Below are 27,131 nucleotides of genomic sequence, written 5' to 3'. Positions count from 1 at the left end.
AATAATTTCATAAAATTATGGTGTGACTTGCTAAAGACATCAGCAACATGGATGGATGCAGAAGCCTGATGGATAAGGAGGACACTCGTATATGAAGTCTAGTTTCGCTCCAGTTGCTGAATGCCGAAGTGACGCTCAGGTGAGAGACATCAGAGCGCTGCAAGATCTCTGGAGCGGGTGTGAGCTGAGCTCTGGGCAGCTGTGCCTGTGCACAGGAGGTGAGCTGAGGCTCACGGCTTCGCGCTGAGCATGCGTGAGAGCCAGACGATACTGGGGAGACGTCTCATTCAAAGAGGCTGCGCAGTTGTCTTGGCCTGTGAGTTTGCCCTCTCCCTGTGCTGAGCAGCTTCGTGCCGTCATTTCGTTGCAAAATGGTAGGAAGAGCAGCTATGTGAAAGTGTGGCCCCCAGGGACGCCTGCACAGATTTCACAGGAATGGGACTTTCACTGAGTTTTCGTAAGGCTCCTCAACTTCTTATGGAATCCATGGAGCACCTGGCAAAGGGACACCATAAACAAGCCTGGTCAGGTATTCAGTTCCTCTGCTTTGAAGTGAGATAACAGATACAGAGAAACCACATTTATTGGAAAAAACACAGAGCTGGCAACAAAACATGAAAAGAAAAACTGACAATTCTTTCAAATATATCTTTAGTTCCTGGAACCTTGCATGCTGTCATTTTTTTCTGACTTATTTAAACAGATACTGTAATTTTCCCAGTAGCTTAGAGTAAAGAAGACAGCTAAGGAGGAAACAGCGGGGGTTTGTCATTGGTTTCAAAGTTGCTAGGATTAATAATCCAACATTTAGGTATAAACATGTAAATGATATGTAACACATTATCTAAATGTGCTACATCTAGGTATAGGCACAAAAACATGCTGTTTCTGAAAAATATATTTCAGTCAAGCATCAGTAATATGAGATGATACACTATTAAGAACATATTCATTTTAGCATAATAATCAAGCCAGATATTTTACAGTAGATCCACCTATGTATTATTATATCTACACATTTCTGCTAATAAATCATGTAATAAGAAATAGAAATAAAAAATAAGGCCCATAACTAGTTGGAAAAATGTTTTCATCAAATTAAAAATTTCCACAAAATGTTTTGTTTAGATCTTCAACTCTTTTAACTAATAATCTGACTTTTCCATTCATAGTAGGTAAGCAAGCTGCACATTACTCAGACTGTCACCTTAACTGATTCCCCAACTTCTCTATAGCAAAGAGCTGTTTATCAGTACTATACTAAGAACAGTAATGAAGTACTCAGTGATTAATTCTGTTAACTTTTAACTTAAGAAATTTAATACTATTTTTTTGTGCTACAAACAGAAAAAGCACACATCTGGTATTATTTGCTTCCATACAGTTTCATGTAATTATTATTTATAAATAAATAGGTGAAATGCTGCATTATTTGAGCAATTTTAAATGTAGCCAGGTTCATTTGAAATAATAAAAATGTTTCTCTGTATGTGTAACCACCTTTTCACTCTGAAGAAATACTGATAGTCCTACAATATTAAACGCCCCACTGAACTTGAATAAATGAAAGATGCGAGTTCTGTAACCATCTGATAGGCACATACTCTGATCAGTAAAACAATTCTGCATTTTCGGGTGTCTATTAAAATTAATAGAAGTTGGGACCTTTAGCATGTCACGGGATCCAAATTTCCAGAGAAAATACTTGGTTAATAGCAGGAGGCTGTCTCTTTTATAGTGCTTGACCAAAGTAAGTACCTCTTCTACATTGTAAAACAGTGGAAGAGACATGGGCAATTAGCACAAGCAAAACATTTTCACTTGATAAGTCAATCTGGGCTGTTTTTTTCTGCCCCGTCAGCAGTGTCTGAAAACAAAGGAGACACAGCAGTCCCAGGAGACAGCTTGTCTGCCCAACCATTTTTCTGAGGGATCTCTTAATTTGTTTTAGAAGGCACACAGCAAACCTTCTAGGTGTCAAAATTTAATATGCCACATAGCACGCTGCAGCAACTGACACTGTGAGACATGTGAAAGCCTACACCAAACTGGTGTCTTCAGGGAACATACTTCTATACTTTGTCTCCACTTCCCTGGTTATCACAACAATCCCTTGAATAGGCAATAAGACCTGGTCTTGTTTCGAGTGATTTGATAAGCAGTTGATAACCAATGGTTCATTAAGCTCTTGGGGTATATAAGCCACAAGGTTTTCAGCATGCTCCTGCACTTGGGGGGTTTGACAGCTCCCTGCTCAGCAGCCCAGGAGTCACTGGAAGATGTTCTTGACTGCAAAAATACTTATTTTTGCTCTGAGTGGTTTCCTAAGAGTGGCAACAGGCTTTGACATTGGATTATCCACGAAATGTGTAGTGATACCCAAGGAGATGGACATGTGCCACAAGATTGGGTACTCCGAAATGAGGCTTCCCAACCTGATGGGACACACAAACATGGCAGAGGTTATCCTAAAATCCATCACCTGGCAGCACCTTGCGCACACAGACTGTCACCCTCACGTGAGGACATTCCTGTGTTCCCTGTTTGCGCCCATCTGTTTAGATACGTAAGTACCGCAACGCAATACAAAACTCCAGAACAGGAGTTTGCCAGAACAGGAATCAAATGAAATGCATGTTTATCATAATCTAAAAGTGATCTCCACTTTTCTGAAATAATTCTGTTAACCTTTTTTGTATTCATTGGAAAGAAAAGTACTGAAAACATGTTTCACTTCAACTTTAGTTTGCTTTGGGAAATGAATGCTGTTGTCAAAGAATATAATGTTCTATTTTGTTACAGGTGAAATTTTATTCTTTTTAATTTAGGATCGAAGCACCTATTATGAATAGAATCAGGCTCTTGCTGAAGATTTTTCTCAGGTTCTAATAAAAGTGTTTTTAAAACTGTGACTTAATCCTGTAAGCACAGTCCAGTCCATATGCAGACCACTTGCATAGTTTGCCACAGTTGCTGCGTCTAGAACTATATTATTGCTGAAGGATGTTAAATACCAGCGAAGACAATGCACTTTGCAAAGAAATCACTGTTGCACTAGTTTCTGCTATCACTGAGTGAGTTTAACTGATTCAGCCTGGTATTTCCTCCGGCGACAGGTTTATCCATCCTTGTAGGAGTATGTGTGTTGCTGTCCGTGACAGCTGCGCCTCCGTGCTCGCCTGCCACGGACACCCCTGGCCTGACAGTCTGGACTGCGATCGATTCCCCGCGGACGAGGACATGTGCCTGGCATCTCTTACAAAGGAATATAAATACTTGCACAAAGGTAGCGGGAGGATGGCAGAGGGGATGGCAGCTGTACTCTGTTCCTGGGAATCAAGGAGATACATGGGACACTGTTCCCAGTCAGTGATTTTGTAAATGGAGTTGTATGTATCCATACTGCTTCACCCTGTTCGTGCAGATGGCAAAGTGCTAGTACCTGCAGTGTAAGCTGCAGCTAACCTCAGATGGTGCAAATCAGCATCGCTTCAAAAAAAGAAAGCGTAGATAGTCTACACTTAGATAGTGGAGGAAGGTGATTATCACCCTGCACAGCTATGGGCAGTACCTGACAGCACACTGTGATTTATTTTGAGGTGTCTTTATAGACTTATCAGTGGCCCTTATCATGGGTAAATTTACATATACAATGAATTGGTTCTCAGACCAGCTTAGGAAAGTTGGGATGATTTTCCTTAGGGAAACTTGAGTTATTGTGACATTAATGTTCAAATCTTCAAATGCACTCAGGCTAATAAACTTCTGCAGAAAACAGTAGGAATCAGTTGCTGCTGACACATTTATTCACAGTCCTAGCACAGCTGCACCCAGAGTCACTGATAGAATCAGCCACCTAACCACTTTCCCATCCACCATGGCTGTATTAAAAATAACACTGTATTTGTTACTGTATTTGATGCTGATAATTGAGCTTGTCAGTCTGAACAAGGACTGAATGCGCATGAAAAATGAAACTCCTTCATCCCCAGCCGTGTTTTCAGAGGAGTGTATAGACTTTTACGTGGTCACTGACCAATTGTGTATTTTTTCCACCATTTCTGTGGCTAAACAGTGGGCGCTCAGCTTTGACAGCTGAAAATTAAACCAAAAGATTCTAAAAGATAACAATGAAACTTTCTTAATTTCTTACCAGTCCTACCAAAGCCTGTCTGCCAGACCTGCCCAGCAGTGGAGGAATTCTTTACGCACAAAAGAGTTCTCGAAGTTTTCTGTGACAATAACTTTGGTAAGTCCTTGCTAATACAGCTGCTATTAAAGAGACTAACAGCTCTCCTTCTAAAATGCTTTAAAATTAGGATTACAATCAGTGAGAGTTTCTGCTAGGATTTCAAAGGATTAAGAGTTTGGCTGCTGACTTAATTTTAGGTTGTTTTTCAGAATATGCTCTAATCAAAATATGATTAGGATTTATTTTGCATGAAAGATTTATTAATGACCTAGTTTACAACCAAATAGCTCTTCTGTTCTTGGCTACATTGCAGTACAATATGCTTTATGGAAAATATTTCTGGCAAAAGCAGCCAAATAAGCAGGTTTGCCTTTAATTAGTGGGGTTAAACCCAAAGTAAAGCTTTGGTGTCTTACAAGTGAACGGCGTGTCCTTGTTGCTTGTGTGAATGAGGTTTTCGTGATACATAGCTTACTGAAAAGGAGACTCAGAAAATCATATCAGTAAGAGAAATTCTTACCTCATGTCTTATTGGAGTGACAGGCAATACTTTTAATTTTGCCCTAGAAACCTCCTGCAAAGCCCTTTGATGTCAGTGCAGAGACTCTCAGTGACTTTGGCTGGCTTTAGATCAGGTGATACACAGAAACTTCATGCTAAAAAGTGTTGGTGGAGTCAAGTGGGGTAATGAAAACAGAGTATCTAAAAGGGTGGTGTCAGCAAGCATTACTAGCTATGTTTGCTGAGGGGTTCCTAACATGGACAAAGTGATTTTCAGGAGAATTGCTTGGGCAAGCTGGGCAGCCTTGTGAGACAAGAACTATACCAACAGCTTACAATATCTAATTATCCAAAAAGTCTGATGTACATGGTGATGGTAAAAATACATGACTCACTTTTGTGAAAATATTTTTTCCTAGTTGCCTATTTCCATGAAAAAAAATTCTTTCCTACACATCCTTTATTTTTAAAAAACATTTAAAAATGTATACTGCTGCTGGAGAAGGCCTTGCCATACTCTGTCAGCAAAAATGATGATAGTATTTTTAAGAAATCATCTTGTTTTCATTGGTAGAATTTCTTTCCTCATTTGAGTAAATGGAGTGACTTACATGTTTCCTTTCTTTTTTCCTTAGCAGTTAAAGTAAAGCTCTCCAAGAAGAGAACAGTATTTGGTGACCAAGAGTATAACATTGAATGCCAAGTGGAATTCATTACCCAGGGCTCACTCTTGCCTTATGAAACCCAAAGTATGATACAACAGTGGCTGCTTATCAATGAAAACTGTACGCAGAGGATGACTCCGACCCATCGTTCCATGGTGTATCTCCTTGTGGGGAATATTGAAGAGGGCATTATTTTAGTTAACCAGGTTTATCGTTGGCAGAGGAGGGACTCCCAGCTGACTTTGGCCACTCAGAAGTGGAGATACCATAAATGCTTGTAAATATTAATCGTATTATTTGTAAAAAGGTGATTATAATTCTCATGCCAAATCTGTCTTGTAAATAGCAATGTATTATAAGTGGAATGTAAAGTCTTCATTTCCTTTTAAATTGTATTATAAATTGAACTTAAACCCCGGTGTTATCAGGCCTACTTTCTGTAGTGTTACAGCTATTCATATCAAGTTTGAACTTGGCCAACCTGGTATGTATGTTTCTTTGAATTATTGCAAAAAAAATTTGTATATGTGCAAAAACTGGCATTAAACAGTTTTAATCCAGCTGACTACCTTTAATGTCTTTTTCTATACTGCCCACTCTGCCATTTTCTCCAGTTACCTAAACTTTGCCTTGATCAATGTTTCATTAATCCACCTCATTTTCTCCCATTAGACTATTTTAAAAGAAGGCAGCCCTCTGCTGGCTGCTTTTGCCGGAATCAAAGTGGAATAATTAAGAACTGTAAGCGCCATATGGTCGGCCCCAGCCACAAGAAAATTTGGTTACTGGGCGTCATTTTACAATGACAGAGCTGACAGCATGTTGGTGGTAACACCTGAGAGGATGGGCTAAATGCAGGTTTTGAAACTTTTATTCTTGCATGACCATCTTGAATGTAACACGGTTACTGAAAGGTCCCTTTTCATTTTCAGACACATTAAAAAAGCCATTACAGAATCTTTACCAGTTGTCTAAGTGGACTGCAGGGGACTAATGGAGTGATAATACTCAAGAAGTGCAAAATATTACAGTGGCCACATGATTAGCATCCTCACTTGCAGTGCACTGATACTAAAGACCACATGAAGACGGAAAGAACCTGACTTAATTTTAATTTAATAAATATATATAATAGACACAAGAGCAGGTAATTGATAATACATAAATTAGAAGCTATTTCAGTAATACGGTGTGTGTTACGGTCATATTTTCTTGAAAAAATATGGGAAAAGGTTACGGTCAGTAGCTTTCTAAAAGTCACATCTGTAGTGACCTGGGGTCCTGACAAGAGTCCCGTAAGTGCAGGTTGGTATGCATGTTCCTGACGGCACCTGCTCCATCACTTTTGGCCGTGAACTGGAAAACTATAGAAACTGAGGAAAAAAAGTGGAAAAAACCTATATTCAGTCAGTTTGTATTGTATAATGAAGTCATTGCTTACAAAAAGTAGGTTGTTCAAAAGCTCGGTTCATTTGATCCTGCTGAGTCTGTGCTGGTCCCTGCATGAAATCTGGTAAATATTTAAAGAAGCCTGTCATTGCTTTACACATGCCGACTGCTCCGGGGGGCTGTCGCAGAGCTCCCCGAGGCGACATGCAGCCTGGCAGCCCATGCAGTGACCCACTTAGGAGGTGCAGGAGAGGCATCAGCACCCAGCCTTGGCGTGACGTACGGCGCCTGGTGGTACCTGCTGAGAACGCAGTTCTTGCTACTCTGCAAAAATAATGGCGTAATCATTTTAGTTCAAGTTTTTATTTCGTTTCTCTTTCCATTAGAGGATACCATACAGGCCAGGGTTGTGGGTTGGGTTTTTTGTTTGTTTGTTTGTTTTTTCTCGGATTTGTTCTATACTAAACAATACCTGCGGTTGAATTATCCTTGGCCTGGAAATGTAATTCAAACTGTCAGGCCTACTTCAGAGAGCTCTGGCAAAGTAAAGGGTCTTTAGAGCGGCCATAGTTTGTCTCTATGTCCACCGCACGCCTTTCTCTTACACACCACTGAAAGGCACAGTGGCACTAGTGCCGCCGAAAATTAAATTTAGGAATTTAAATTCCGCCCCCTCCGGGCCGCTCGCCGCGCTCACGGCCGGCCGCGGGGCGGGGACTCCGCTCGGCACTCCCAGAGCCGCGGCGGCGGGAGGAGCGGGCAGCCGACCTGAGGCGTTCCCGGTGCGGGGCTGGCGCTGGGGCGCGCTGGCTTCCCGCTTTCGCTGCCTCCGGGAGTCGGGGCCTGCCCGCCGCCCGCTCCGGGTCTGGGGCACCGCCCTCCGCCCGGCTGCGGGGCCCGGGCGGCTCCGTGTCAGGGCGCCTGGGGCTGCCGGGCTCCCCCGGCGGGCGGGAAGCGAGGGGTGCAGCGGGCCCGCGGCCCACGTTAACGCGCTCTCCGCCGCCTCCCGGCGGCTCCAGGGCTTCGGTGAGGCGGCTTAAGGGCCAGCTTTGCGGTTTGATTTCTCTTTCTTTGCATCATTTTCTTTGTGTCTCTTAAATGTCTCTCTTGCGTTTTTGAAGGACCGATAAAGTTTTAAACACAACAGATCGCTGTGGTTGTGCTATCCGTGGTGCATATAATCCTGTTTTTCATATTTTGTGGCTTTATAACTAGAGTTTTCACAAGCAGCTGGTTTGTTTCATATCAGCCGTGACAGGTAAGTGTGTGTAATGGCAGGATGAGGAGGCCTGTGCAGGCCTGCGCTCAGATCCTCACAGTCTTGGTGAGGCCTTCAGCATGGGCTGGAGGGGCTGGGAGAGGCGGCGTACTCCCTTCCCTACACCAGAAATACCTCTGCTGAGGTTTTGAAGATTTACATAATTGTGATTCCAACCTATCCAGTTTCGAGATCTGTGCCATTAGCTTTGCACTGCTGCCTTGCTTCTCGGTCTAGTAAGGACTCCTCCTAAATGACTTTATTTGATTTCGTTCTGTAAGTACAAAGTCTAAAGTGCAAAATCATCATGCAAGCAGATATGCTGTGTGCATATATTCTCACTAGCTAATACAATATTAAATTTTTTTAACATAAGTTTACTTCTTGCCTGACATACATGTCTTGGGATTTTTGTTTTGTTCTGTCTGCAGCGATGGCTTCAGGAACAGCGCTGATTTACGATGAGGAGATGACCACTCATAAACTACTTTGGAGCGAGTAAGTCACTGCCGTCCTTTTTATGAATAGATTCTTACTAGGACTTCTGAGAGAAGTAGTGAGTAAATGGCGGTTTTGTAAATGTAATAGGAAATATCTAGTGATAGATACACTGTAATTTTTTAGTAAATAGTCTTTTCTTTTGGAGAAAATTTTTTATTTTATGCCCAATTTGTGTCCAGATGCTGTAATGATAATCTGAAGCTGGATTTGAGAAGCTGTAGGTCTCCAGTCTGGTAGGCCTTAATAAGAAATGTTAGCTTTAAGCATCTGAGTAGCCCCCTAAATAATGTATTTTAAGTTAATTAAATTGTTTATAAAGCTAAAGTATCATTGATCTTGGAAAAAATATGTGGATATACTTGCTTGGCTGAAACCTGTCGATTAATTTCAGTTAGTAATTGGTATATGCCACTTGCTTAAATTTATATAAATTAGACCAATACCTCTGCAGTGCTCAGAGTAACAGTCCACTGTTTTCTTCTCTCCCAAACCCACTTCTCCCCTGTTCACGTTCAGCTTTTAATTTCAGCATTCCTGTAGTTAAGCATTGCTACTTTCAGTGGTGAGATGGGAAACAAAAAATTATGTTACTGTGTTTCTTTTTTATTCAAGAACCATATATGGTTTTTTCCTTTCATGTTTTAGAACCAATTTTTGGATCAATTCCAAACCAAAAAGTATTTTATTTTTCTATTTTATTTTTCTTTTACGCTCACATGTCTCTTTATGAGGGTAATGAATCATCTTACAATGGGAAGTTAAAAGCTAGGCATTATGAAGTAGATTTGTTACCTGTGCTGGTATGGTATTATAGTAATACAATCATTGCTTATTTCTAGTCCTGTTTGTGATATTGAAGTGCCAGAAAGACTGTCATCCTCCTATGAGCAGCTTAAATGTTACCGTCTTGTGGAAAGATGTGTCCTTTTGCCTGCCAGAGAAGGAAGCGAGGAGGAGATCCTGTTGGTTCACAGGTCTGAAATTTACTTTCATCACCATTCAGATTAATTCAAGGAAAGAACAGATCTCATACCTCCAGGTCATGTTTTGCTCCATTGGAAAAGGTCTGCTCCAAAACTCAATGAGTTCCAGTAATTTAAATGGAGAATGTGTCACAAACTTAGACAAATAATGTTGAATATGATGTAGGTGCTGAAGGATGAATCTGCTATTTCACTAAATCCCCATTCTCACTCTTTGGGTTGTTAAGCAATGTATGCTGATTTATATGCAGGATTAAAATTAAATTTCTGATAAAAATGGGACAAGACTTTAAAAAGTGTAGAAAAATGAGTATTCCTTTAGAAAGATAATAATCTTCTCTTTCTCCTAAGCATCTTTGAGACAGAGTGAACCAAACAGAAAAACTTTGAAGCTAATTCTGCAGGGGGTAGTTCAGAGGAACAGCAGCCTGCCTGTTCTGAAGTCATGGCAATAAAGTCTGCTCTGGCATTTGTCACCTCAGTGTGATGATTCCACGTGTTGCTTGTGTGCTCACTTGCCCTTGTCAGGGAGTGGCAAGGGCAGCCTGCTCTGAAAGGCAAAGGGAGTCAGAAGCAGAGTATGATGACAAAACAGCCAGAGGCAGCGGCTCTGTGGACAGGGGCACGATCCCACAATACCCGAGCAAGGTGAGCAGCACAGGTCCAGTGATGGTAACCGGATTCACCCATGAGTTTAGATTGCCTGACAAGGCCATAGTGACATGGCAGGTCTGAGGTCAAGCTAGAGAGTCAGCCCACAGGTCATGGTCCAGGCCCACATCTGTGGGGTTCATGGCCAGACAGACATGGTTCCACAGCACAGCTGCAGTGTAGCCAAGGGTGAGAGCCTTATCTTAAAAGCAGGTGCCAAGAGAAGGAGGGGGAGTGTCTGCTGAGACTTCTTAGCAGAGCTGATTGTGGGGAACCTCTGCTGAGGCTCCTTCTAGCTCCTTACAGGCTGCCCAGCTGTACTATCTTTAAGCTGGTTCTGAACCCAGCAGCCAAACCCTAGGAGGGAAGGGATGCACTCAAGGCCCTTGACACCTGTGATGAGGACTGTAACTTGATCCCAAGTCATGCTTAAATTTTCAGATTCTAGAACAGTATTTTTCCTCAGAACATATTTGTCTGTTAGAATGTGCTGGGTACCAATATAATTTATTTTCATAGTAAAGACATTGCTGATTGGGTACTAAAGAGACTTGTTCACTGTTCCTAGTTGAGTTGCTCCTGCTAGATGACTTGGGGACAAATGACTTCACTAAGCCTTGTCTTGGTATCCATAGGTAAGCTAGAGGTAATAGAGCTCTATTCTTTCTAAAACACTTTTAGATTGAAGCAAATATATGACTCCTATAAAAATGTTTTGTATGTGTTCACGGTTAGTTATGAGGTTGCTGATGAACTTAAACTAGGAATGATACAATCATTCAGGTTCATATGGTCTTCATTTTGAAGGCACTGTTTAGCTTTTACCACTGGAAAGGGGAGAAGAATGTCACATTCTTATGACATCCAAGAACCCTTGCTTTCATAGCGCTCCTTATTTTTTTTCATTATGTCCTGCAACTAGCATTCCAGAGTACCTATTGGACTTGTGAAGTCTCACAGAAAGCCCCTTTTAACATATATTTTATCTCTTTTCATTACATTTTGCATTAAAAAAAAACCCTTTATAGTTGCTTTGTTAATTGTTGTGTTAATCTCTCTCTCCTTTGCAGTTCAGAACATGTGGAAGTGGCGAAAAGCACCCAGACAATGAATGAAGAGGAACTGAAAACAGCTTCTGGAAATTACGATGCTTTTTTCTTTCATCCGGTGTGTAAGTTAAATTGCTTCCTCTATTGGGAGTTACAAGTATTTGTGTTATTGCTTATGAGTGGCACTTTTCTGAGGAAAGTTGAGGAAAACTTGCAATACATTTTTTGCTATTTAAGTATGCTTACACTTATTGATTATATTATTATTTTCTGTTTCAAGTTTAGTATAATGCTGTAATTTAAATTGGTTAAGTGTTCTGTCTGTAATTGTATCATGCCAGTATAGCACACTATTCAAATTTTAGCTCTACTTTTGTCACTTAATGTCACTGTAGACCATTTGTGACCTGCAAATTGCATTTTGGTAACAGTTGCTCTTAAATGTTGTTCCAGGTAATGTAGGTGAAGTCTTTTGTGTTTTGTTTCTTTAAGGTTTAATTCCTTATTTTCAGAGATGCCATGTTATTCCACTGGTCAGTTCAATATGTCCATCTCATGTTTCTTAACTGCTCTGGAGAGAACATCCTTATAAAGGATACGGTGATCACAGGTAAACTTAGTGGAAAGCACATAGGAACCTGTGTTATAAAATTCTGCTTTCAACTATCTGCATACAACACCAATAGGGTAGAATTATGTCAAGACAATTATTAATTTCAAACAAGCTGAGTGATTGATGACAACTATGAGGTTTTTTTTTCTTTTTCAGAACACTTACCGCTGTGCCAGACTAGCAGTAGGAGCAACTTTGCAGCTGGTGGATGCTGTGATGTCAGGAAAAGTGTGCAATGGAATGGCATTAGTAAGGTAAGAAAATATATGAGAAAGTCTTCAATTGTCCCCCAAATTTCCGTTGTTGTGAGTAACCATATAAAACTTTGGTTTAGACCTCCAGGTCACCACAGCCAGAGAAATGCAGCTAATGGGTTCTGTTTGTTCAACAATGTCGCTATTGCAGCAGAATATGCAAAACTGAAATACGGTCTACAGAGGTAAATGCATGGTTGACCCTAGAGAAGCTTATCATATGCAAGTACGGCATTTAGATAACCGTTTGACATTGTACTGTTTTAGATTAATGTCTAGAGCTTTTTGGGTGTCATGTAACTTTTGGGGCAGAAAAACATTATTCATCTGTACCTCCTTTAGATCACGATGCTGTGGTTCTTCCACTGAGTGTTTGCTTTTACTGGTCTATGCAGAATCCTGATTGTTGACTGGGATGTGCACCACGGGCAAGGAACACAATATATATTTGAAGAGGATCCAAGGTTTGACGGATATTTTATTTATTTTTTATGTTAGCTGGTTAAATACTACTTTCTTCTGTAATTAATAAGATTTCTTAATTTTCTAAAATTAGAATCTTAGAAAACACAAAACATTCTCCTTGCTGTTTTAGTCACTGTTGTTTTTACTTGTTATCAAATAGAGGGAAAATTCTAACAAAAAAAAATACGTAAAACTATTCTACTGTAAAGAATAACAATCAAAATGAGCAATATGTCTACCTTGGTTTGCTGGTAATAAGATCCCTCCGAGACAGTATTCAGGTAATATCTCTGTTCTGTCTATTCAGGAATCTCTCAGTTCAAGTATTCAAGTAGTAATTGCATAAAACGTGAGCTTTATATTGTTTTCTGAATAAATACAGAATTAGATTCTAGAAGCATGCCTGCTCTTCTGAAAATGCCTTGTCTTTGGTGTGAAGGGATTGCATGCATACAGTAAATTTTTAGCAGTTGTCCTAGGTTACCTTGGGCATAGGACCTACTGTACCAAGTTTTGCAGTCCAAGCCCATTAAGGGGAAAGGATGATTCTATTTTCTTGCTTTCAGTCAATACAGCCACCAGGTTCAGGATATAGTCAGTTTCAGAATCTTTTTGTCAACTTGGATTTGTTTCTTGTATCTTTTAGGGTTTTATATTTTTCCTGGCATCGCTATGAACATCAGGAATTTTGGCCATCGCTCAAAGAATCTGATTACGATGCTGTGGGTCTGGGAAAAGGGAAAGGTTTTAACATAAATTTGCCTTGGAATAAGGTAAATGTTGTTTACAGCACAACAAAGTACATGCAATAGCTTTCTATCTCATGCTTTACATAACACTTTCTGAGAAGTGCACGGCTTCATTTGTTTGGCAGATGTCTCAGCACAGTGTACCTCCTTCCTGTCAGTGGAATATCTGCTGAGAAATATGACTCAGAATGGGATAATGTTTAACAAAAAAAAAAAAAGAGAGAAATATGTGTATACTCTTTTTTTTTCTTGAATATCTCGCCTAGGCATCAAAACAAAAAGTGTTTCAGGAAGTGAGAAAGATGGTGGATATTTATGCACTTTACTTAAATGGAGTTTGTTTTACTTGACCTCATAAGGTTCCCTTATCTTTAACTTTTGATACTATCTTTCCCTGAAGTCTTGAAGAACCTTAGAAATTTGTTATTCCAGCAGGAAAATATGACCTATATTTCTCATGTTTTGCAGGTTGGGATGGGAAATTCAGATTATCTTGCTGCATTTTTCCATGTGTTGCTTCCAATGGCTTTCGAGGTAACTTTTTACTGCTCTGCTATTTGAATAGCAAAACCAAAGACTACTTCCTATCTACTTCTTAAGCAGGTACCATTGAATATTTTGTCAAAATGCAGTAATTGCCAGTAGCACAGTTAACACATTATTTCTGCTGGTGTAGATAATGTCCTGATGAACTGAATAACATTTATGGACTGTTAGCTTTTAAATAATCAATATAACGATCTGCAACTTCTCTATCAGGAAAGAAAATAGTATAAAAGGGTAATCTTAGTTTTTATTCAAGGAGAGTCTTTATTTGTGTTCATGTTCTAGCTGAAAAAACAGCTGAACATGGTACAGTTGAAATCCAGTACAAAACTGAAAATAGGACATAAGAATGTGCTACCACTCTCTCTGTTTTATAACAGTTTGATCCCGAACTGGTTCTTGTCTCCTCTGGATATGATTCTGGAATTGGAGACCCTGAAGTAAGTAACTTGTTGTCTTTGTGTTGTCAGTCATGAATCTGTTTTCAAAATATACCTACCTCTTAAATGTCCTGTGACTGCTAGGTGAAATTCACTTTGACCAAAGTCAAGTCTTTTAAGTTGACCCCAGGTCATTAAATACTACAGTGAGACATAAAGAGACAGATTATCCCATAGGTGTAATTACTGAGTTGATTTTTGCACCTTCCTTTAAAGCAGTTGGTTCAGCATTTTGTTAGATACAGTGAGAGGCAAGTGTTCCAGTATTCCAATTCAGACTCATGTATTCCAGATCGTATGTTTTTTGTGGTTTTTTTACCAATGTTTTTGATTCACGGTTTCATCTCTTAAATTTTTTTCTTTGACTTAGGGTCAGATGAATGCCACTCCTGAGGTTTTTGCCCACCTTACCCATTTCCTGATGCAGTTAGCTAATGGAAAGCTGTGTGTCATCCTAGAGGTAAAGACTTTTAAAACGTAGTTCCAGGGGAAGGGTTGATGTTTTAGAGCCATATAGGGTAAGCTAGAAGCTAGGAAACAAAACTTCTTAACAAAATAATTCATTCTTTTCATCTTTTGAGAATCTGTAATGCAAAAATGGCTAAGAATTGACAATGCTTTTACACATTAAAAGAAATGCATGTCTTAAAAACTGATTTTTTTAACTTAAAATTTTGAAAGAGAGGAGCATATATGCTCATTGTTCAAAAGAACATATCCTCCACGCATAGGTTCAGTTCTTGTGAACAGTGACTAGTCTGCTGCTCTGGATGCTCCCAAACCCTTTTAAATGTATTTAGTGAATAAGCTGTACTCTCAATGTTTTTGCATGTCTTACTCCAGGAGGGTTTAAAAACCCTTTTACCTAAATATACTCTTAGTAATGAAGCCCTTACCAAATACCCTCTTTTTGATTAAAAGTATCTACACAAGCTCTTTTTTAAGAGCTTTTTTTTTTTTTTAAACAATTAAAAACGTTTCCTCCTTTTGAAATCTAGATTTCAACTCGCTATTTCTGCTGCATGTTAGCAAAATGGTGACTTTTCAGGTAAATAAATGTGTGGAAATACTACTGTCAACAAGGTCTCCAAGAGCGAACAACTTACGAGTTGCTTAACTTGACCTCTGTTTTGCATGACCCTTTTTCCATCATTCTTCTCTCCAGCAGGTTATTACAGATAGGTCTGTCTAGTAGCTAAGTGCAAATAAGCATCCCCTCCTAATACAGATGATGTGACTGCTCCACAGGTGGTGTGCAGGAAGCAGTCAATCATCTGCAATCTAGCAACCTTAAATCTATCTTCAGTTCTCCAAATTCTGCCAAACCATTAGAGCAACTGTATCTTAGAAGTGTCAGGCTGTGGGAGATTTCCTTTGTACAGACATTCTAGAGGACAGTGATAGTATTTGCCTTCCAAGGAATCTTCAAGAATTGCTGAAGATGGCATATCATGGATAGGGATGGAGAAGGAGTATGTTTCCAGGGTTTTCATGGCAGAGTCACGACTGATTTCCAAAATGAATCGAACCATGATAAAGTGAGTTGAATCATGTGAAGTTTAGCACGTAGCCTCTAACAACTGTTTTCAGACTGAAAATCATTGACTTAGATGTGCTTCCATATCATCTTCCATTTCTGTAAATTCAGATATATTTCAAAAGTTTATTTTCCATGATGATACTCAGAAGTTACAAGTACTTGTTCCTTGGGTGACACACAATATTTTTTTTTCTAGGGTGGATACCACTTAAAGTCATTGTCTGAATCAGTCTGCATGACTGTGAAAACTTTGCTTGGAGATCCTGTACCTCAAGTAAGTGGAGAAATGGCACCTTGCCTAAGGTAAGCATATGAAGAATTTTAGAACAACCCATGTGTTTATTAAAGAGACTAAAGATATGCATGCTTTGAATATTATGCTGAAGCAAGGTTTTAATGTGATGCTTTATAGTATTTTCTGCTTTGGATAACTTGCTTTCCAAAAAAGTCATCCAAGGTGCAGTTTTGTATACTTTTGTCTCTGAAAGGATTTCGGGTTGTAAGAAGTTCTTAATGGCTTATAATTTTATGCTATTTATCCTTGAGCTTTGTTATCCTATAAAGATCCATCTCATTCAAGGCTGAGACACTCCTGGTGTAATCAAGGTAACGCCAGTTAATAACAGCCAGTATTTGGGAAAGTATGTAATTGCAAGGATTAGTTCTTCAGATGCTGGAGCCACTTCAGTGGCTGTAGTACAGCAATAGCTGCAGCTAACCTTTCATCAGTGAGAGCTGATGCTGTGCAGAGCCAGTCTTGCTTGACTCCTGTTTCTGGAATTTGGAGTATTAAGGCGTGGGGTGTGAAAGCACTCAGCTGTGTAGAGCTGTACCAAGATAATTAAACTCAGGGTCTGACTTCTTTTTGGAGACAGTAAGGTAGTATTTGCACAGTGGTGAACCTGACCTAGTAAAGCATTCCAAATCTTGAGCCTGAATCAGTCCCACGTCTAAACAGTGTCTTTCTCTCTACCTGTCTGTACCATCTCCTCCGCATCTCTCTGTTCCATCTTCAGTCTCTCTCCCACTTAAACAGTTGTTCCATGCCTTTTTCAGCAGCAGTACTCCTCATGCATTTTGGTGGCAGCACCTACCAGTTGGCTGTGTTAATTAAAACTCAGAAGTCAGATCAGTTAGGAAAGCAGTGTAGATATACACAGGTTGTGGGCAGAGTTGGGTTTGGTAAACTCTGATGGAACAAAGATGGTTATTTTGCTGCTAGTACATCACATAATACCTGTATTGCCTCTTTTTCTTCTCTACCAACTGTAGTATCTCAGCTTACTATCATCCTAGGTAACAGAAAGTTGATTACATATTCATCCATTCTATCAGTCTAGCTCCTGAACACCTTACAAATAATCTCCAAGTACGCAGAATTTATCCTGGGTTTAACATGACCTGAATTATGTTTGTATGACAGCTAGCATGAGAGGACCGTTCGCCTAGAGTGCTGCAAATAGCAGTGATAATAAAAAAGAGATTTCAACATAAAGAATAGCAGGGAATGTGATTTACTTCTCTGAATCTTCCTGAAAGTCTTACTTTTCAGTGAATCTAATTACATCTTTACATTCTGCAGATAAAATCTCTGACAGAGCAAAGAAAGACAAGTGAAGTTCTGCCTTGCCTGAAGTCAGGGACAGGTGTGCTTCCTGTGTACTTAACACTGTACACTGTAAACGTGTACTTAAAAGGCACAGTCTGCATGTGTTCTTCACTTTCCTTTTTTGACCTTGTATTAATGTTTCCAAGCAATCTGCCCATTAACTCTCATTCTCTTTATTTTTCTGTTCTGCATTCTTGGAATAGACCAAAGTTTGTTCTTTCAATTGGATTTTTTTGGTTTTATTTTTTCATTGAGGTAAATTATGTTTCCTGTATTTTCATTCATGCTGATACTGTTAATCCTATTTCTTTTGTAGTGCAATTGAATCTATTCAAAATGTGAGAGCTGCACATAAACCCTACTGGAAATGGTTGATGTATGAAGGTAATTACTATTCTTTTTTTTCAAATGTGATTGGTAAATGGGTTCATACAGAGATTCAAAATGATTAAGATTAATACCAGTGGATTAAAATAATTGAACTAGCAGTTATTCATCAAGTGACTGATGAAGCACTGTGAGGCTTCATTCAGGGCCACGTCCTCAGCTGGTCTGACAAGACCTTTTGGAGCTGGCAAACTTCATGCCAAAAAGTAGTGCGTTGATATCTTTGTTTGAGGATGCTGTTTTCTGTGTTGAAAACATGGACATAATTGCTAGATTAAAGCAAATATAGCAGCACTGAAAAATATCATCTGTGGCAGGAAACATTGTAGCTAGTGCATAGAAATAAATATGCATACTATGAATACAGATGTACTCTGTTTTGTAAATAAATGTAACCAAATATTATCACACTGCTCAGGAATTAATACATGTGAACCCCCTCCCTTTTTTTTCCTCTAGATACATCATTTTTACAAAATTTGAGCACCAAATCACACCTACTAAAGAAGACTAATACAAACCCCTCCACAGAACATGAGTCTAAGATGACTAACAATGATGAAACTGTCAAAGTAGAAAGGTTTTTGGAACTGCACATGAAAAATATTCTACTTCCAGTGCCTCCCATCAAAACAGCAACAACAACTGACTTCAAAGGTTCAGCACATTTGCTCCCCGTACCCATTCATTTAGTGAAGGAAATGGACAGAATTGAAATAAAAGCTCTTGTCAGGTTGGTCCTATCTATTTAATTTTCAACATAATTATGAGGATGAGAGATCTCTGTACAGACTGTCATCTACCTCTGTCTCTGCCGTGGTCATCTTTTTGGCCTTAGCCTACTCAATTATAGCCCAAGTTTCTTCCTTTGAAAAATGAAGACATTGGTTATCACTTGTAGCCTTGAAGTCCTTTAAAGAACTAATCGGAATACTTTTAGAGAAAACTCTTTCAATGGAGATAGAACAGTTAGTGCAAATGTATTCATTTAGAAAGAGATTTTGCTAGGAAGGTGCCTGAAAGCTCTGTGTTCATTTTTAGCTGAAAAAATACGAAATTGGTCTGATTTGAGCAGCTCAACCTTTTGTCTTAGAAAGTCTAATTTTGATAGAACTCTATTTCCTGAATATTGTCAGACATTTTTGGTTTCTTTCCTATGCAGAATGGAGACAGGTTTTGAGAGCTCGAGACTGTCAGACAACGGTGTTGTCATTTTCCTGCTAAGGCTAGGTTTTTGAGAATGAATGTGTAGCGCCCACACAAAGTGTACCCCATCAATACTAACTGCAAAGTACTGTATTAGTGTCCTCTTGGAAAGCATTATTGCCTCTAACTTAGTTTTTCTTCATTTAACGTATTTTACAGTGGCTTTTATGCAGACCTTGTGAAAGAGGAAAAAACTTTGCGCTCTCTCAGCAGTATGTTGGCTATCCTAGATAAAATACTTAAGAAGGAGGTAATAATAAACTGCTTTGATTTTGGGGGGTGGGGGGGAGAGTTGGATTCCTCTGATTTCTGCTTCTACTATATTGTCTTCCAGATGTTAATGTGTAGTTCATGACCCCGCTAATCTCAGCTAGAACGTGCTTAGTTACGAGACTGAGTATGCAAGATGAGAAACCAAATATTTAGGGATAGTTGTCAGCCCCAAAACATCTTTCTAATGATGTTTGGGCAAGACATTGTCCTGCTTTTCTGTAGTTACAGCATATGAGTCAGTAAGAACCTTCTCATCCTTCTCAGACATACAGGTGAGGCAGGCATTCACTCTTCCAGTTAGAGAAGCAGAAGTTGGTGTATCAAGCACCAGTGAGCAGCAGCAAGAAATCTGAGCAAGGAACGTCAAAAGTTTTCCTGTTTCAGTGCACAGAGTTTTGCCTTTTCTGTTTAGGAGAGAGTTTACTTCTGCATTACCCTCATTACAGGATGCCATGCTATGTGCAGCCACACCCACTTATCATGATTTGTACAATTTACTCAAGTAAATTTTGATTTACACACGTACAAATTGCTTTAGTGGTGCTGTTGAAAGCACCATTGTATGTTGTGATTCTGAATGGAGTAATTCCAATTCAGCATTTTGATTCTTGCAGGGTCGGGAATGAAGAGGAGGCAGGCTTAGAGGGTGCACGTTTGTATTTTTGCTTCTCCAAGGTTTTATACATAGAGAAAAACCACAAACAAGTTAAAACAAAAGATTACTACATCGTAATATATCAGCCTCTCCCTTGGGATGAAAAGCTCCCTTTAAAGTACCAGGTCTGCAAGGAAGAGTAACTGCCACAATGGCCTCTTGTAAGCCATGTTCTTGCAGTTGGAAGTCATGTATGTAGGTCTCAGCGACAAATTTCTAACATTGTCGACTGCATATACCTCTACGAGACCCTATAAATAGATTTAAAAAAAAAAAGGTAACTGGCAAAAAGAGGTAGAACTTTTCATAAGTTGCAGATGCTAAGCTGAGCTTTTTGTGTTGACAAAGAGGAGTGAGGAGGAGGAGCATGCATTATCTTTTTGCTTGGCTTTCATGTAGAGTTCAAAGCACTACACAAAACAAATGAACACTGAAAGGTTGACTGAGTAATCCTGTCATTGTATTTTCCAGAAAGGAGTAGCTTGTCTAGGTTAAAGGAAGAGTCAGAATTAGAATTCAAGGGCAACCCCCTTTTCATGGGGTGTATTTTTCTGGTGCAGTTTGTGTACTGGCACACCGAGTGTATCCAATCTGCAGACTATCAAGAGAACCAGTGAAGATGACCTTCCCCTGCAAAAGCTATTTTTACAGTTGCCTTTCAGCATAGCACCATACTTTTGAAGTAACAGAACAGCTCTTGGCATAATAATCAAATACAGCTTTTCTGTAGAAAATGAATTAATAACACTTTATTAACCCTACTCTGATAGATCATTAAGATCCCTTTCATACAGCTGTAGTTTTGTTTGAATGATACATATAAACAAGTAAAAATACAGTTGTTACAAGATCATGTCATTTCTTATTTGTACAGCATTAATTACTTCTGAATGAAAAATATATTTTGTAGGTATGCAATGGAATTGCAGAATCACCCACATCTTCTGTTTCTGTTGCTGTTGCACTAAGACATGCTGTTCGTTTTGGATTTCAAAGGTGAATTTGTATCTTTTGCATTTGGGGCCCTTTGACAAAATGTAAAAATAAGATTAAAAAAATGTGGGAAATATGGCAAATTGCCTTTGAAACCCTAATTTTAAAACAAATAGCATCTCCATATGCATAGTACAGACAATACTGTACATATACAGTAGTACAGACAATATTGTGTATTCCAGCAAAAACCTTTTGCCTTACCAAAGGCAAAACATCTGTAGGGATGACTGCCATGCTAGCCTATGTTTTCTTTGCCAGATTTTGATTGTCTTTGGCCTGAGCACATTTTCTTGGTTTTGTTTTTTCTCCCCAGTATTTGGTGAGAGGAGTTCCCTTGAGCTGTCATAAATGTGTTTCCTTTATACCTCTGATGGACCAGATAGAGAAACAATATCCATTCTTTATTAATTCATCTAATCTACATGCAAACTCTTTAAACAAATTGCACTAATTGAAAAAAAATTACTTGTAGATGTAAATGTATGTATATTTTTCTTTGTTTTCTGCAGAGTGCTTTGTATATTTGTTGGAGACATGCAAATCATACCAAATACAGAAGATGGGTGAGATTTCTTTCTACTTCTGGGAGTCAAATCCCAAAGGCTTCATTAAATGTTCATAAGTGTCTGTATGTGTGATGAAATCTGCACTAAGGAATCAGTCATGAGCTGATGTTCATTAAGTTTAGTTTGAGACAAAATACAAACCATCCCCAAATATATCTCTAAAGACAAAATGCGATCTCTGAGTGCCACTTTGAGTGGTAGGTTTAAAGTATAATCCTTCTATATTAATTGAAAATAGAATATTGAAAATAGAATGTAATAAAGAAGACAATTATTAATTATATAGGGTGTACCCCCTGTAACCGCAGGGGGCACATACTGCTGATGCTGAGTTCCTTATTGAAAGTCATCTTTACTTTTAAGAAAAAGGATTAGTGGCAAAAAAAGTTACAGATAAGTAATTTGTCCATAGTCTTTAATACTCTTTTTAAAAATATCTTAAAAAGGATTTCAGTTTTAATTGGTGTTTATGTTATGGCATGTAGTGATGCAAATAGTTATTTCCTCCTGTGATATGAATTAGTATTTAAAGAATGATGAAAGAAAAGATCTTTTTATCTCATTGGAAGTTGTTGGTTAAATACTCAGATGTGGTTTTCATTTACAGGAAAACACTCATGATACATATTTGTGAGAAAGAACAGTCTGCAAAGACCAACTCCAAACACTGTATCTCTCTAAACTGGAAAGAGGTAAGATTCACTTTCTAGAAACAACATAAGAGAAAAGCTTTGTTAACAGAAATAATAGAATATATTTACAAATTCATAAAATGACACTGAGAACTGCACCCCTCACTGCAATTTGGACCTTTGAAAGTATTTCCTTTTCTTGTCCTTGTCAGGGTACTACTCTTTCACAGATCTTTAGAGTGTATTAGAATGCATAGGTTTGAGGGAAACCTTCAGTAGCTACTGTAGTTAATCTTCAAGAAGGCAGAGTTACAGTGCGAAGACATTAAAGAAAAGATGAATAATCTGCATGTTTCGTATGAAAATGGCTGTGAAAATAGATCAGTATCCTGTTTCCTAGGTCAATCAAAAGCTTTTTTCACCTTAATATTTTGTTTTGTATGTGGGAATTTGGGGCTTTACATTTGTGCTAAACAGTTTGTCGTTGTTGTTAAAGGATGCTGAAGGAAATGACTTCTTTTCTGCTGTACTTGGATTCATTCTTCCTGTGGCATATAGTTATCAACCTAACTTAACAGTAATAGCTGTTGGACCAAACAGGAGCCTTGGAATAAGTGAGATTTCTCTGCTTTTTGCTTTACTACAAGGCTTAGCCGAGTCTCGAATTTTTGCAGTGATTGAGGTAAGAAGTGGTGCTAAGCCATGGTACTTCAAAGTGCCTAGGACAAAACTCCAGTCAAGCAGCAGCATGCTTGCTATGAACTGCCTTAGGCTGCCCAGTAGAAAATATTGGCTGTATCTGTACTGTCTTTGGTACCCTGAGTTCATGATGCAAATAGCCCAAGTTTCTTTCTGGCCCAAGAACAAGACAAGATGCGTACCGAGCTGTAGGCAGCCTGCATGACTGAGAAGCGGAGGTGTGAATGCAAGCCCATGCTTATGTCCATAGACAATAGATGTTCTGACAATTTGCCACAACTTCCCTTTCCACTTGGGATTCACAGCTCAGAATTGTCTCTGCAAAAGAGACACTTGTCTGTTAATGATATGGGCTCTTTCCATCAAATGTTAGTGAAAGCAGCCAATTGCCCTGTTTATCATAAAACTATAAATTTCCTCTCCTTCTCTCCCCTGTGCTGTACTTTATCACACACGACTTCCATCATGCAGAAGATAAATCACAGTGGCCCATATCCTTTAAGTGAACTTAATTGCCATAATATATAACAGAGGACCAATCTACCCGAGCTTTGCATTTCTGGTCGAGAGCATGGGAAAGGAAATAAAGAATATATGGATCTTTCCCTAGTCTAGTTTTTCCATACACTACCACATTAAGGATTTCTAAATTTAGGAAGTCGGAGGCTGTATCCAGACCAGTGTGTGATAAGTGCCAGTGAGCGTGTCTTCCGTGAATTTGTCTAATTTCTTAAAGAACTCAAGTTACACTCTTGGCCTCTGCAGCATCTTGTGGCTGTGAGTAACACAATTTCTCTGAGTGTTCTGTGAAACAGTAACTTTTGATTGCTTTTGTGCCTTCTCGTTCTTCTTTAACGAGAAACAATAATTGTTTACATATGCAATTTTATTCTGTTTCCCAGCAAGTATCCAATTGAAGACATACTATTCATTAATCTGCTAATTAAGTAGATTTTGACATACTTTATTCTGTAGTCTTCTGAATTGTTATTTGTTTGAATTTACAGTGCTGATACATAAATTGCCTAAGCCAATATAATTTGTACATTGATATACAGTATACAGAAATAGTGTATTTGCACATTACTAATTAGGAGTATGAAATGGAAAGAATTAATGATATTCTGAAGGGTAAACAGATCAAAAAGAAGTTAGACATCTTTAAGAAATGACTGAGATTTTTATATTGGTACTCTGCAGGTAGCTCTAACAGGATTCTCTAATGTGGAGATTTTCTAAAGCTTGGACTTGGCTTTTTAGAATAATTAAAAAAAATAATTCTATCTTTTAAAAAATAGAGTTACAGTCTTCAAAATACATGTTAATAATCTTAATATACTATGGATACCTCAGAATATAATTTCCTTGAGCAAATCACGTTGATTTAGACTGTCAAGTCAAAAAAGTCACTTCTTGATGAGGCAAAATATATCACTATTTTCTACAGAGAGAAAATAAAGGACGCATGAAGTAAACAAGCTCCATGCTCCCCTTCCCTCCTAACATTTTCTGCCTTTAGCCCAGCACTGTTTATTTTCAGTCGCAAAAGGAAAACTGAGATTCTTTCTCTATTTTTTTTAAAAAACCCAAGTTTTACAGGAGATAAAAAATAATTTACCTTTTTCAGAAAAAACTTCTCTATTTTGACACATTTTTATTTGAAAATTGAAAGTTGCTCATTCTTGCTACTAATACTAGCAACTTAATTACAGAAGTTTGTTTTAAAATACTTCATGTATTAGTGAAAGGAAAAAAGTTTGGATCCCAAGAGGTTTTTTTTTTTGTCTTCTTAAATAGGACACAGAGATAAATTTAATGCAAAGTGTGGCTAAAACATTAGTGGGTGCTTCAACACCTCACTTTGGAGTTTATGTACCTCCTACCCAAGAAAAAGTAAATAAAATAAAAAAATTACGAGACCAGTTTCAACAGGAATGGAAAATGCTTCAGTGTTCAGGTAAGTAATCTATTTTTATATTTAGTTCTTACCATCTTTTCAGAAACTTACATATATTAATAAAACACAGCTGGATCCTGTAAGTCAGTGGGATATTGAGCTAATATGAAATGGATGAAACTGAATGCCTTTGATTTTGCCACTTGAGCCAGAAAGCACCGAATTTCATAGCATAATAACTACCCTTGGGAACTTTGAGTACTCCTACCACAAGATTTTAAAATGAAACTACCAGAATATTATGTGCTTAAAGAATGTTTAATAAGATGTGCACTGGCTCTTATTGCTAACGTGTTTTCTGAATATAATGCCAAATCAGGTTACATTTTTATACATTGGCCACAAATAACATCACTTAACTCAATAGCAATTAGTCATGCTTAAAGTACCTCCACAAATAGCTGAGGATCAGGTACTACATTAGTATAGCAATCAGATTAGGCAGGTATGTATGTTTTCAAGCATACTTGTGTAGAAACATTTCTCTACTGAATACTTCCGGTTTCCAACAGAAAAAGCAATGATAAAGATGGGCAAAAAAATTCCCTGGTCTCTTTCAGAGGAAATGGCCAAGAGCAGCGGTCTGGTTCCAATAAAAATGTTCTTATGGGATTGGGAATTGTGGTATGAGCTTCATTAATAACTTTTTTCTTATTGCTGTTCTTTTCAGTGAAGGATGGGATTTCAGAGAATTGACTTCACTTCAGAATCATTTTACAAAGCAGAAGAAAATGTGTTGCTGTTCATGTTGTCTTTTAAATCATCAGGAAAAGGGATGGTCAATCTCTAAACATAGTAAGAGCCATTCACAATTGTCTCCTGTTTTTAAAATACTTAAAATCCGTATTTGCAGCTAAAGAATTTTGCCACATTCTATATTGGCACTAATTGTGCAAGACTGACACTTGAAAACAACTCCTGTAGTTTGTTACTGCAAATAGGGCCCTATGTCATTTGTGACACTGTAAAATCAGGTTTGCATAAGCAGTAGCTTGACTACATGAATGTTAAAGTCCAGCAGACAATAACCTGAAATGAGCAATCATAATAGCCAAAATATTTAAATATTATTCAACGTAATACCAAAGTGCTGCCACCACCACCATTTCATTGGGAGTTTAAACTTCACAAATTTCATTTCATGATCTGATTTAAAGGATTCACCTAACATGGTCCATTCTTTTAATTTTTCTAATGAGTAACTGTCAATTCCAAGAAGTTAAGAAAGAAAAGCACCTGAGCAGCTCTAGAGTATGCATTTCCTACATCACACCTGTGTGGTTGAGATTAAGTTTAATTTCCTGAACTATACAGGGCATGAGAAGGAAAAAACTATTTTGCATATATAAAATTACAAATATGTAATTGAATAAAGCACTGTAAAGAGGACTTCACTCTGCCCTCTTTTGAAACATAAATTGTCTATATAACAAATAAAAACCCCAGACCTCCAGAGATTTGGTAATGGCCTAAGGCTGACAACATGTGAATTCTCAAAATTAAACAAACATCCCAAGACAAGAGCCACAGTGTGCCTTGTTTTGCAGCATTCCAGATATGATTTTGGGCTCATTTTCAGGAGCACTTTTCTGTGATTGTGACTTCAATAATGTGACCTTTGGATTTCAAAAATTTCAAATTATGTTTATACTGGTATTATTACTGGGTCAACTTTACACATAACTTGAGTAAATAAATCTGTGTTCACAGTTGTCTTTTTAGAACTGTTTCCTGTGATTCCCTTTGTCATACTGCTTTCCAGTTATTGCTGGATGGGAAATTATACCCAATCCTTGAAAATTTTGAAATTAAAATCTATTTCAAAAGAAACTGAAAGCCACGTCAAACATTTTCACAAACAAAAGTTGAAGAACAGGAGGATGTTCTGTTTCAGTTCTTCATCAGACTCCAACAACTATTTACTTTAGATTAGAAACTGGACCATGGCCAAACTTTAGATTCAGAAACTTTCTGGAACAGGAGATCTGTTGGTTTATTCTTCTGTCTTCCCTGGGAAAAAAAAAAAAAATTGACACTTCCGTATGTTCAAGGAAAAAAATGTTCTCTTGGAAACATCTTGGTGCATTCCCTTTTGCCTGCCTTCTACAGCCAGTGTTTGAATGATACAAATACTGTATTTTGGTATGTATTTTTCTAAGATCTTGATCAAATTTACTAAAACAGGAATTATGAGGAAAAAAGTGTACGTTTTGTAGAATTTGCAAATTCTGTCAGAAAACTGCAGTTACATTCTGCGGAGCAGGACACAATACAAGGGTGGGTTATTGTCTTCTGGCGATTGCGTGTTGGTTCTTGTCAACTGAGTGACAACGTAAAAGTATCGCAGGAATGGTT

General features: G+C 38.3%; 2 protein-coding genes across 14 annotated transcripts; both read left to right on the top strand.

The window, feature by feature from the left end:
- The first annotated feature begins 2,279 nt into the window (after positions 1-2,279).
- On the top strand, positions 2,280-5,639 carry LOC129199201 (secreted frizzled-related protein 2-like). Its single transcript, XM_054809246.1, has 4 exons — positions 2,280-2,566; positions 3,117-3,286; positions 4,157-4,249; positions 5,329-5,639. Exons 1-4 carry the CDS (start codon positions 2,280-2,282, stop codon positions 5,637-5,639), a joined length of 861 nt encoding a protein of 286 aa, XP_054665221.1.
- A 1,834-nt stretch (positions 5,640-7,473) lies between these two features.
- HDAC10 (histone deacetylase 10) lies at positions 7,474-26,497 on the top strand. Of its 13 annotated transcripts, none has more exons than XR_008574681.1 (20): positions 7,495-8,503; positions 9,346-9,480; positions 11,211-11,307; positions 11,959-12,056; positions 12,137-12,241; positions 12,452-12,520; positions 13,168-13,294; positions 13,739-13,804; positions 14,197-14,256; positions 14,627-14,716; positions 15,993-16,099; positions 17,722-17,789; positions 18,252-18,525; positions 19,158-19,248; positions 20,837-20,922; positions 21,432-21,485; positions 22,096-22,180; positions 22,617-22,734; positions 24,617-24,776; positions 25,447-26,497. XR_008574681.1 is itself a non-coding variant. In XM_054810106.1 (20 exons), the coding sequence occupies exons 1-20, from the start codon at positions 8,403-8,405 to the stop codon at positions 25,470-25,472; spliced, it is 2,085 nt and encodes a 694-aa protein (XP_054666081.1). In that variant the 5' UTR covers positions 7,495-8,402; the 3' UTR covers positions 25,473-26,497. The 13 variants fall into 13 exon arrangements, 10 of the variants coding, with proteins under 10 accessions (XP_054666110.1, XP_054666081.1, XP_054666090.1 ...); XR_008574680.1 differs by lacking the exon at positions 25,447-26,497 and adding an exon at positions 23,475-23,596 and having other exon boundaries at positions 24,617-24,749; XR_008574679.1 differs by lacking the exon at positions 25,447-26,497 and adding an exon at positions 23,475-23,596 and having other exon boundaries at positions 22,617-22,802; positions 24,617-24,749.
- The last annotated feature ends 634 nt before the right edge of the window (positions 26,498-27,131 follow it).

This window comes from Grus americana, chromosome 1 (genome assembly GCF_028858705.1).
Source record: "Grus americana isolate bGruAme1 chromosome 1, bGruAme1.mat, whole genome shotgun sequence".
NCBI classification, from domain to species: Eukaryota; Metazoa; Chordata; class Aves; order Gruiformes; family Gruidae; genus Grus; species Grus americana.
This window is presented reverse-complemented; position numbering and strand designations above follow the sequence as displayed.

What these genes read in the sequence shown, in the direction of transcription:
- LOC129199201 (XM_054809246.1), top strand. Translation starts at nt 2,280, where the DNA reads ATGTTCTTGACTGCAAAAATACTTATTTTTGCTCTGAGTGGTTTCCTA. An exon ending in GCGCCCATCTGTTTAGATAC is followed by an intron (nt 2,567 to 3,116) that starts GTAAGTACCGCA and finishes CTCCGGCGACAG; the next exon opens with GTTTATCCATCCTTGTAGGA. An exon ending in ATATAAATACTTGCACAAAG is followed by an intron (nt 3,287 to 4,156) that starts GTAGCGGGAGGA and finishes ATTTCTTACCAG; the next exon opens with TCCTACCAAAGCCTGTCTGC.
- HDAC10 (XM_054810096.1), top strand. Translation starts at nt 8,403, where the DNA reads ATGTCTTGGGATTTTTGTTTTGTTCTGTCTGCAGCGATGGCTTCAGGA. An exon ending in GTTCGTTTTGGATTTCAAAG is followed by an intron (nt 20,923 to 21,431) that starts GTGAATTTGTAT and finishes TGTTTTCTGCAG; the next exon opens with AGTGCTTTGTATATTTGTTG. An exon ending in TCTCTCTAAACTGGAAAGAG is followed by an intron (nt 22,181 to 22,616) that starts GTAAGATTCACT and finishes TTGTTGTTAAAG; the next exon opens with GATGCTGAAGGAAATGACTT.